Raw genomic sequence first — 12468 nt, forward strand, 5'->3', positions numbered from 1 at the left:
CTGATTGCTAAACATAGTCACAATTGGGCTTGCTGACGGTTGTGCTCATTCATTAAAGCGGGCCAATCAGGGTCACTGGACCCTCACCTGAGTATCCAGCCACTCTTCCCAGCCAACTAGTCCAGCCTTGGAAGACAAAAGAAAAATGAGGAAGATCCCAATAGAGGGATGCTTTTGGAAGCACTTGTCAAGAAATTCCAATGGACTCTCAAATGAACATTTGAAAATTGCCCTGTTCTGACTTTTTTTCTAGTTCCCTATCTAGAACTTGTAATGCTAATTACTCTTGCCTTTACTTCTTCACATCTCCTATTCACGATTCAAGGACTTTCTTCTCCCCTTAGAGACAAAAGTTATGCAACTTGGGAATCTTTTAGATAGACCCACTGAAGGGTACTCCAATTGCCTCACCCTGCGTCCCTGTTCAGCATGAAAGAAGCCAGAGCGGTCTGCATCCCAATTCCCTATTGGCAATTTGGGTAACCACTTCAGAGGATGGTGTGATAAGAATAGGAGGTAGGAATTGGCTAGCCAGTTAGGGTAAAAAGACCCCAAAGTAATGTAGCCAGTTTCTTGGCTAAAAGTCAAACTGTCCTTGGGCCTGTTAGCAACATACTCCGTTCCAAGGCCAAAAATGTCAAAAGTATTTGGAAGCTTGTATCTAATCCTTAAAAGATTTTAGGGTTACCTCTTCAGAGGGGGGAATGTTGGAGGGAAGGGAGTGGGCATGGATTTGATCAAAACACTTCAAATGCATGTATGAAATTCTCAGTTAAGTTTTTGTAAAAATTAAAAAAAAGAAAGCAGCTGTTTGGCTTTCTCTAGGGCTTCTTCATCTGTACTTACCCACAGCTAAATTGCAGGCAGCACTTACTGTGTTGGTTTGTCTTCTGAAAGACATTAGGGTGTCCTAGCCACAGCCTTTGAATAATGAACTCTGAAAAAACTTTTATTTTGGTTGTGGGGGCATGATTAAAGGAAGTCTTTCTCCCTAAACACAGGTGCTCTGCAGTACATAGAAACTGAAGCCATTTTACATCTAAGAAAAAACTAGAGCATCGATATGGCTCCAGAATGAGCCTAGCTTTGGCTTTATGCTTTCCAGCACTGAGATGAGGGCTGGATGCTAAGGTGCTTTAGAGAGTGGCTCTGAGGAAATAATGGGCACTGTCCATTCACCTAGAATTCCTACAAACACAGCATTATGCAAATAGTTTTGGAAAGATCATGGAGCATGAATCAACAACAGCCCTGGTCCACAGGAAGTTTCAGCCTTCCTTAAATGTACTTTCCCTATCTCTGGCCCTTCACATCACACATATGTCTTAATTTCAAGGTACTTAAGTCTATTTTCACTTAAGGAGCAATTTTAGGTAGCAAAAGTGTCAGAAAAAAATGGAGCTTGGTACACCCTGATGATGTGGGTTGAGGCCCAATAAACTTGAGTACAAGATCAGGATGGGGACTGATGGTCAGAAACCCAAAACAGGGGGCAGGAGAGGCTAAGCGAGCAGACCAAATTGCAGATTAACTGGCTCTTAAGCCTTTAGATGGATAGAGCTCTGTTGACTGTGTTTCTGAAACACTGCATCTATTTTTTTTTAAATGTCATATGTGATGGGTTGTTGACATGCCAAAGAAAAACTCTGACTCTCTCAAAAAGTTGTGATTTTTTTTTTTTTTTAAGCTGAAGACCTGGCCTGACCCATCTGAAACGGCAGTGAAGAGGAACTGAAAGGAAGGTGTAGACAGAATGCTCAAATTCTCTGCTGGGAAAAAGGTCATGGTTCTTGCAGAATACATTTTGAAAACCAATGTAACTGTGTCTATATTTACAGTCACTACTGCATAGTATCAAATTGGCAAAGAAAAAGATGTCAAATGAAGTTGTTCATATAAAGAAGCTTTTTCTTAAAAGGTAATGTGTATGAAAACCATCCCAACAATTGCCAAACATCATTAATGATGTCTCAATGATAAAAGGCCTTCTCGCTCTTTTGAACATTCACTTAAATATCACCATGCAAAGTTCATTGTGGGTATACCGAGACAGCTGAATTTCTCTTCATCCATCCCCGAAACATTATACTTCATATGTATGTAACTGGCTAATTTTATACCAGCCTTTCAAAGCCCATTCACTATGCATTTTGCACAAGGAACACTAGGAATGTACAGGAAACTCCAGGACTGTTTACTTGAATTAGTTCTGTACTGTAAAGATCAGATTTCCACTAATCCGATTTACCTAGAAATTATAAGCCTGGAGAATCTATAAAGATGAAGAATTTTTAGAGTGAGTCAATAGTTTGTTCTTGAAATTTCAGAACTAAATAAAATGCGTAAACCCTTTATCCTAATGGCATGTGGAAAACAGTGTAAAATGACCAGAAGCTGTCCACAATTAGTAAAGTGGTGAGAAAGTGGCTGGACACGGATTGGAAATTAAGACACAAACAACATTTGAGACAAGAGTGAAGGTCCCATATGTTTCCTGTGTTCTGTTCCATTTTGGGAAGAAAAAAAAGTTTCTATTTATCACCGTGAAATGATGACAACAGCTGATTAACATAAGGAGGAATTTATTAATTTATACAATACTCCTTTAGTGAATAAACAGTTTGAAATATGTTGTTGGTCTCATGCATGATTTCATATCAGACAGCCAAAATGGTGTCATTTCCTAAACACCACATGCTTTTTTAATCACTAAAGGAATGTTTTATGGACACCGATGGAAGATTTTATGTGAGGGGTGATCTGATTATTTCTTAATTTAGATCAGCATTTACACTAGCCAATCTCCCAAAATCTGTCTCAGACTTGCATGTCACAGGGCCATGGAGAAGTGAAAGGGAGCGACACACGAACTAACACAGAGAAAAGGCTCCTTGATACTTTGTGCTTAAAGCAAATAAGTTGGAATTAAGAGATGAAGTGGCCCAAATATTGGTCGTATCTTCACAATTCTCCAGAGAAACTGATTTAATCTTTTCTCGTGTCACCCTTGAAATGAGTGCTGTCTTTTAGACATTACTATTAAATATGGACAAGTCCGTGCTTCAGATGACTGACTTTCAGTCCCAGCCCTACTCCTTACAGGCTGCAGGACCTGGAGGTAATCATGTGCCTCCTCTGCATAATGGGAACCATATTATCTACTTTATAGATTACTGTGAAGACAATGCGTGAATGTAAGAATTGACACTCAGAACCCATAGTCTTTTGGGTACTGACAATTATATATATATATATATATGAGGCTGAACCTGACTTCATTTCAGGGTTTCTGGGCCTTTTGTTTTTCATTTTGAGAGTTTTATTTCCTGAACATTGAAGGTCTTAGACTGACATGTTGGGAGGAAGCAGTCTGTCCACTCTGCTCACAGCTTGGCGCAATAATAGCATCACTAGCTCATTACTACTTCTAGGTTTCCCAATTCCCGTCGTCCTCCCCTGCTGGACAGCTACGGAATAGACTGGGGTCCCACTGGCCACAGCTGTGAGTGCTCCCTCCTGCTGGCCAATGGTTGGTCCACTTTTGAGAGACCTGGAAAGTAGTTCTTGCTTTTCCGAGGGAGAAACAGGAAGGGAATGGGTGGATTACTGCTATTTTTTAGGATACAAGAAAGAAAATTAGTTGGAATATCTCAATAAGTATTTTACATAGTTAATTTTTAAAACGATACTATTTTGGCTATAATGAGCTAAATAATATGTAGTCAAAATTAAACTCATCTGTTTCTTTTTACTTTTGTTGTACGGCTTCTAGAAAGACCTAAAATTCCATATGTGACTCTATTGTATCTGGATTGGACTATGTGTGCACTCTGTTGGAGAAATAAAGTTTCTGGTGGCAATTGTAAACTTTTGCCTGGTCTTCCTGTGCTTCCTTTTAGGACACAGGCAAATGATTCCTGGCTCATGTGGGAGATTTGGGGAGGCCTTGTCTGATTGCAATTTTAGTGTGGCCCAAGTAGGATCAAAGGTCTTGGGGGACATTCACCCCCTGGAACACATATCAAGCATTTGGAAAGAGCAGAATGTATGAACCAAACAGTAGTCTTGAGTTTTGAATTGTCCTATCAGCCCTCAAAAAAATATCAAGGCCTGGAGAAATGGCTGTGTTTAAGAGCACTGGCTGCTCCTGCAGAGGACTAGGGTTTGGTGCTCAGCACCCACATGGAGGCTAAAACCCCACTATAACTCCAGTATCAGGGAATCTGACACCATCTTCTGGCCTCTGTGGGTACCAGGCTCTAACATGGTACACAGATGTACATGCAGGGGAAACACTGATATACATAAAATAAATAAAAATACATCAAAATAGTGTAGTGCTTTATAAAGCTGAATGTGCTATGAGATGAAAGATGCTACAGTTATTACCAATAATGTTTTGACAAAATAAAAGTTCTCAATGAGCAAAGTTGGCTTTTTTATTGAGAGATGACTTGAAAAATGTGACTTTCTATTTTGCATTTCCTGATTACCTATAGTTGATGTGGCTGTGATATCAGGGTCATCTAGTTACACTTACATGGGGATTTTCTTGTGCTCTTGGGGACTCTTTACCATGAATACTTGCAGAAACAAATCTAGAACATAGTCTGCTGACAGTATCAATTCTAAGAGGTAGTTTGGTAAAACTAAAATCCCTTCATAATCTCTGTGTCCCACCCCCACCAACCATCAATAGGCAATTGAAATAAAAGTGTAATTTCAAAGTATACCTCTACTTCCTCATCCTTTCTAATAGACTTCTAGCACTGTCCTCCCTCTTGGTCGGAGCTATCTCTAGCTTAATATCAAAAGGAGACTACATATTTTAAAATATGTATTTAAAAATCAACATTGACAATGATTGACATCAGTGATTGATAAAAGGCAAAACTTACATGAACATAGGGGAGTCTGTTGAAAATTGCTGTCTTTAGTGTTAAAATAACACTTTTTGCAATTTGCCAGTTATAGTCAAAGGGGAGACCTTTTCTTTTTGCTTGCTTCCTTTCAATGGCTTAGGAAGGGGAGTAACAGTCCTTTTTACAAGTGTTCAGATGCCCCGAGCCCATTCCCAGGCTATTTACGTAGCTGGAGGTATTTTTATACATATAATCACTAAGACAGATAAAAGTCCTAGGGTTGGCATCCTAATTCCTACCAGCCTAAGACAGGGACTCCCCCAGTAAGGAATGGCTTACTTTTCCCAAGTTGAAGTCTGTTGTTTAGAGAGACCTGAGGTGCTTTCTTTCACAGATAATGCTCAGCATCCTATCGCAATCCCCAAAACCTGACTTGGCTCCTAACATGATTAAAAGCCTCTACCCCATCAAACCAAACCAAACCAAGGCATAGGAGCTGCATTGGGTTCTATAGGCCAACAGTTCACAACACAAACTTTCCTGTTAGGATGCAAAGGAAGGGGCCACCTTCTAGTAGTCCTGCTACATTACTTAAGAGGGGCACTTTTGACCAGATCCTTCTCATTTGCCACTAAGTGTAGCTTACCAGTTCAGACCAGCTTCTCCCCTGACAGAGGATGAGGTATGAGTGTGAGACAACCAGGAACACAGCAATGAGAACACAGCTGAGAAGGGAGCTCCTGGGGGCGGGATCACATCTACATCCCTTCCCATCCCTGAGGATGGATGCATTGAGCCAGTCAGAGACAGTGATGAGGGTAGGAGGCAGGAAAGAGCTATTTCTCCACTTTCTACAAGTCAGATCTGCTTATGCCAAGCACCAGCCGTGCCTTCCTTTCCCAAATTCTGAGTTCCTAGCTGTCTGTAAGAGGCCACATTAGATTTTCGGAAGCTCAGAACTTGTTTTAGAGCTAACTGCTTGATGCTGCACCAGTGCTGGAACCCTGGCTCCTGCCTTCAGATTCCCTGGGCAGCCCTTTCTCCCATTCCCTGGCATGTACCAGATATTGCTGCATGTGGCTTTGTGTCCACACATAAAAATGAAGAACATCTATGTGTATTCCTGACAATGACATCAAGAGAATATTTTGTAAAAGATTACAAGTGTCTCCTGTGTGGGATGGCCAAAGCTTAGCCAGGGTTTCCTCTAAGCAACTGTCTTTTCCTCTGATTATCTCTATGAAAGAGTCATGCATTTTCGTGGCCACAAAGCGTTATACTTGAATATGTAAACTGGGAAGCCTGTAAACTACATTTTTTTGAGCTTAAAAGTCCTAAGGAAAAAATAACAAAGGCTCTGAGGTTCTACACCAGGGACTCCGAATGCGCAGGGTAGGGAACTATGTCGCCCAGGAGAAACAGAAGGCAAAGCGAGAACTGGTACCAGAGAGAGAGATGGGAGTTACGAGCCAGCAAACTGGGCTCCTGTTGATCAGATCGAAAGAATGTCAATCGCCCTAACCTGGAGGATCTCCCTCCTCTTCAGTTATCAAGCAATGCTACCCAACAACCGGAAAGAAACTGTGTAAAGAGGGGCTTATGACTCTAGGATGGACTCTGGGCAGGCTAAGAGGAGGGTCAAGGCTCCCTTTTGGGATCCTGCAGTACTGCAGGAGAAGCGTTAAAGAGACGCCCATATACCAAGACTGGGAGAGGAAGGAAATGGGGTAAAGGTAAGAAGCAAGAGGGGAAGGATATAGCTCTTTAATAAATTAGGGCATTTTTTTCAAGTTGCAAAATATTTTCAGGGCTGTGAAAAGGGGGGGATGAGAGGCAAGAGTTTGAGAAGGGTGCGCACAACTCGGCTGTGCAAACAAGCGACTTACGGTGAAAGGCAAAGAGCAGACAGCGAAGGTGATGGTCATGATGGACAGTAGAATGAGGTGGTCCGCCTCCTCCGCCATCGATGCCTTTTCCCCTCTCCTGCGGGACCCGGGGCCACCTCGGCCGCTGCCCGAGGGTCCGCAGCGGCTTCTCCTTCCCCGACGGTGCATGCGGATGAGGTTGAGGATGACGCTCAAGTTGCAGGCGAGCACCGCGAAGATGAGCAGAAGCAGCACGGTGGCGTAGAGCTGCAGGTAAGCTGTCCGCCCGTGCCGGATGAAGCACCACGTCCCGGGGCAGTACTGGACGTACTCCCCGTAGTTCAGCAGCGGCAGGGAGCAGAAGAGCAAGGAGACCGCGTAGATGGCTGGCAGCACCGCCAGGCCCCCCCGGTGCGAGAAACGGCGGCGGTAGAAGTAGGGGTGTCCGATGGAGAGGTAGCGCTCCAGAGCCATGGCGAAGAGCATGAGCATCGTGGCCAGACTGAAGAAGGTCATGGCAAAGGCGAAGTAGGTGCACGCGCGGCTCTCGGGAGCCAGGGCCACCAGAGTCTGGTTCCGCGCATAGGAGGCCAGCACCACCGGGCTGATGAAACAGGTGCCCAGCAAGTCGGTGAACACCAGCTCGGTCACCAGCACGTGGAACAAGGAGATGGAGGTCCTGCCGCGAGCGCTGCACCCGGTGTCCCCGCGCCAGCGCCGCGCCAGCAGGGCCAGCGCGATGAGGTTCCCCAGCACCCCGGCCGAGAACATCACTGAGCTGATGGCTGGGCTTTCGTCGGAGAGGAGCCGCTGCCGGGTCTCGCAGTCCTCCAAACTGGAGTCATTGGAGGCATTGCCCATGGTGGAGGGCGCGGAGGAGAGATGCTTTCTCCTCTCCAGGCCGGTACCTGGGAGGGTCTGAGAGGCTGAACGCTCCAAGACCCAGAAAGAAAGAGGAGGGACCGAAATCCAGACCCCCCCACCCCCAGCTCGTGCCAGGGGCAGCCTCGCTCAGGTCTCCGGCCGCACTCCCAGTGGCCGCTTCCCCGAAACATCCGGTCGCCCTCGAGGCTCTTGCGCCTTACGGTCTCCAGCCACCGCTGCTGGCCACAGTGAGAGGAGCGGCTGCCCCCGCCCGCGCCGTCCGGGGGCGGATCCAGCACTGGCGTTCAGACCCCGCAAGTGCCATCCCTGAGGGTTGCCGCTGGAGCCAGGCTGCACCCGGGCAGTGAAAGGGGTCCCAGCGCCCACTCTGTGCCCACCACGGGTGTACTGGCGCTCCCCGCAGCCAGCTGGAGCACTGGCCTTCACTCCCTCGCAGTCCCCGGTAGGAAACTGCTAGACAGTCTGAGCTCAGCTAGGAAACATTTAGCCCCCGCAGAGGCCTGGGAACTCGAACAGGGTATCTAGCAGAAAGCACAGAAAGCCATAGAGCCGGGACAACAGGAAAGTAAACAACTCACCAACAGTGGAGAAGTTAGCAGTACACAGTCTGATGGGATAGAGAGAACAGAGGAAATAAGACATCAGGACATCAGGACAGTTTAAAGTAAGACCAATAAGTGCTTTTTTGGGGTTTTAAAAAAAAGACATCCCCAGGAAGATACCCAATGAGGGCGGGACAAAAACTGGAAGGAAGTGAAAAGCAAGTCTGTCCATCCAAGGAACCGAACCATGACACCATTTCGTGGCCTGCTGCTCGCTCGCCTTTCCTGCACCATAACATACAACCACTTGTTTAAGCAACCTTTAAGAAAAAAAAAAGGAATGCTTCTTGTAATTGTATACAATCATGTTCGCTGAACGTGCCTGTGCTTTATTGTTCTCTCTCAAACTCCGTATTGTAAGAAACTGTCGACAGGTTGTTCAGCCATTATCTTTTCACGTTCAGTTAACCCTGCCCGAGTCCATCAGAAAGACCCATTCCGGGTAGTGTGTTGGTAACTCGCCAGTTTCACAATGAAACTGACAAAAATGGTTGCTTATCACCTGATGTCATAGTTACAGTGATGGAAAATGAACTGATATTTAAAATTTGAAAAAGCCCAGTTTGACAGACAATGTGAGTAACTTATATGCTGCTAGAAATTACATACTCACCTGGGGGAAAAACAGAGCCCTGAGACAGAAAGGTTTGCAAAGGGACCTATTTAAAAAAAAAAAAAAAAAAAGTCATCTTGTTGAAGATTGCTTGCAGAGCACAAGTTGCTCTCTATGACTTTGCTTACCTTGATTCTGGCCTAGGGACCAGAGAAGAGAGGGGGTTTCCAACAAAACAAGCAAGCATGATTTATTGGGTCACTTGCAGAGCCTACCGCAGCAATCATTCCCTCAGTCTCTAATCTTTGTAGAGCATGGGCAACAAGGGGGTGTCAAAACTCCTCCCATTTTCTTTCAAGTTGCATACTGCAGGCCAGCATCCTCATCAACCTAGCCACTCCATGTGAACTATTCCCCCCGACCCCACCAACCTTGTCCTATTTCGTATCGATCAATGGGGGAAATGACATGATTCCAAATTATTTCCGATAGGAAAGCACTGTAACTATGCTTGTAACTTTTCGGCACGATACTGCACTGCAGTGTTACCATTAAAGGATTTAAAAATCATGGGATTTTTTTTTTTTCACTGTGCTTATTTTTCAAATGTTTTAAAACCTCTTGTGTTTTCACAATCCACTTACAACAAAAGCCTCTTGTTGAACTTTTCCTAGATACCTGTCACTAGCTTTTCACTGTATGGATACATGGCCACAGACTCCTCTGACCTTAATGGATACCTGAGTACAATTTTAGATCCTTACCCCAAACCCTTTTGCTTTTATTTTACTAATATCCACTCCAACTCAACCATGCACTATGAGAAGATTCTCACAGAGGTGTGTGAACAATGTAGTTTCTGATAGCCAAACTCTGTGCACATCCTTTCCCTAAAGGTCACCCCCCAGAACTGGGGATGTACACCCCTAGCATGTGAAAGACCCATGGGTGAGTCTGGGGAAGAATCCAGTGTGAAGTCCTGGAATTGAGCTTGGAGCAAAGATTTAAGCAGAGAATACCATGATATCCGGTGTAAGAAGGTTGTCCACAGAGAAGGGGCATTTGGTCTCAGTGAGCAGTCCCTACCTATGGGTGGCTATGTGGCCAGAGAAAGCCCGAATTGGGCCCTGTAAACCTTGGGTGCTCATATCTTATCAATGACTCCACTGGGATGCACACTTTACAGAAGGGCATGGGAGTACACAGGAGTGTGAGGGTAAGCAGTTTTGTTGTGTTTCATGTTTTCAGAAGTCTGACTAGATAGGTTAATTTGTTATCCCTAGTTCCTCAATTATACCATCAGATTGGTTCCTGTAAATCCAAATCTTATCTTGCAGCTTAAAAGCTAGTTCTTCCCATTTCTAATTTTAGTGTCAGCATCTTAATATACTTTCAGTTCATCCAGAGTCTAGAATTTCTTAACAGAAAACACATTAATGCCCCCAGTTCCAGTATTGAGCCATAAGGCTTTGCTAATTTTTAGTTCCTGTTTGTGAGGCCATTGTGTTTGGAGAACACCACGTGATAGGTAATTTTATGTGTTAACTTGACCAGAAGCTGGTTAAATAATATCTCTGGCTGTTTCTATAAGGGTGTTTCTAGAAGAGCTTAGCATTTGAACTGGTGGACCAGTTAAATCAGATGGCCCTCCCCAGTGTTGTGGGCCTCATCCGATCTGTTGGTGTCCTAAATAGACCTAGAAAGGTGAAGGAAGGTGGTTTCTCAGCTTGATCTGAGACATTGGTCTTCTGCCCTTGGCACTCCTGAGTCTTAGGCCTTCGGACTGACAACAATCGGTACCATCCGCTCTCCAGGTCTGAGATCCCTTCAAGCTACGCCAACTTTATAAGTAAACATACATATAGACAGCCACATGTCACTTAAGGACTGAAATACAGTCTGAGAAAGTAGTTGTTAGGCAGTTTTATGATTATTTGTGAAGTTCATTGTTGACCAAAACATCATTATGTGGCATATGATTGTATATACAGGATACACACACACACACACACACACACTTGATTCTGTTTCTTTGAAGAACTGTGATACATATTACTTAGAATCTAAAATTCAGTTTTCCTTTATGTATCCATGAACTCAAAGAACTATTTTGGAAAGCAAATTACTTACTGTAGGTCATTCTTAAGCAAAAGTAAGCATGAAGGAAAAATCTCCTGTGTAGGGAGAAAGCAAATATTAATTCTTGTTTATAGATCAATTCACATTATCTACCTCTTTCAAAACACTCATTTAAATCTTTACTTAATGATTTCCATGTGTATAAATACATTTTTTCAAATATAGTTCCAAAAACTCCATCTAAGTCCTTTATTATCCAAGACAAGGATCACAATACTCACTGAAGCAAACAAAAGTCACTGAAGGAAAGAGAGAGAGAGAATTTATTGAAAGGACAGATGACATTCTGCAGGGAATCTATTTTTTCTTGTTTGCAAAGTTTTTAGGTTGCATGCTGCTGAGCTCTTCTCATCCTTCACCCTGTCATTCCTTGTACTTTGGCTTTCTGACTCCAGGCTCTCCCCCTTGAAGCTGTAAGTTGCTTGCTGTGCTAATCAAGATTCAATAGAGAAAGAGAGTCACTATGAGTGACAAAGAAGGTAGACTTTATTATTAGGCACAAACGCTACACTGCCCAATATGCTAGCCACATGACTGTTTAAATATTAATTAGTTAAAAGTAAAATTTTAGTTTTTAAGTTTTTAAAAATTTATTTCTTTAAGTATTTATCATTTTTGTTTTATGTGTATGAGTGTTATGCCTGCATGTAAGTAAGTGCACCCGTGTTGTGCAATGCCTGTGGAGGACAGAAGAGGCTGTCGGATCTCCTGGAACTGGAGTTATGGACAGCTGTTAACTGCCATGTGGGTGCTGAGATTCGAACCTGGGTCTTCTGCAAGAACAATCAGTGTTCTTAACCACTGAGCCATCTCTCCAGCCCCCTAAAAATTTATTTTTATGTGTATGAATGTTTTGCTTGCATGCATGTAAGTGCACCCATGTGTGCAATGCCCATGGATGCCAGAAGAGGGCATCAGGTTCGTCCCCTGGAATTGAAATTACAGACGATTGTTAGCCACCACCAGGTGCTGGAAGCTAAACCTGGATCCTCTGCAAGAGCAGCCAATGTTCTTCTTTTTTTTTTTTTTTTCATGAGGCAAATTTTTGTGCTGCTTCTTCAAAACATAACTCCTTTTTTTTATTTATTGATTTTTTGCAGCCAGTGTTCTTAAACAGTGAGCCATGTCTCCAGCCACAAAATTTAGAATTTCCGGGTACATTTGTTGCTCTGAGCATATTACAAGCCATATATGACTAGTACATCTGCTACAGGGCAGCTAATGTACAAAATACTTCCTTTATTGCAGAAGTTCTGTTAGAGTTAGACAGTGTTGCCTTAGATCCAACATGATGTGGGGACTGGTGGAGGAGATCATGCAGGGGTTTTGATGTGTTTGGCTCTTGAGTTGAGTCTGAACCTCAGCTAGAATGGTGCTCAGGATAGAAAGCTGGTTGTAGAGGAGAGCAAAAGCAGATTGGAACCACGAGGCAAACTAGAATTCATGAATAGTTGAGTCTTTGAGGACAGGCTGGATCTGCAGGTATCATCCTACCTCTAGCCCCAGTAGTGTCTGCCCTGCAGAAAAAGCTGGCCCCTTTATGATATGGAGATGCACTTGGC

General features: G+C 43.8%; 1 protein-coding gene across 1 annotated transcript in view; it reads right to left on the bottom strand.

The window, feature by feature from the left end:
- Positions 1-8429, bottom strand: part of Ptger2 (prostaglandin E receptor 2) — a 15960-nt gene extending 7531 nt beyond the window's left edge. Inside the window, exon 1 of the mRNA XM_008839577.3 lies at positions 6749-8429. Within this exon, the coding sequence (XP_008837799.1) occupies positions 6749-7588 (840 nt within the window). The 5' untranslated portion in view covers positions 7589-8429. The remainder of the gene's footprint in view (positions 1-6748) is intronic.
- Between the last annotated feature and the right edge of the window lie 4039 nt (positions 8430-12468).

This window comes from Nannospalax galili, unplaced genomic scaffold (assembly GCF_000622305.1).
Source record: "Nannospalax galili isolate Female #2095 unplaced genomic scaffold, S.galili_v1.0 scaffold336, whole genome shotgun sequence".
Lineage (NCBI taxonomy): Eukaryota > Metazoa > Chordata > Mammalia > Rodentia > Spalacidae > Nannospalax > Nannospalax galili.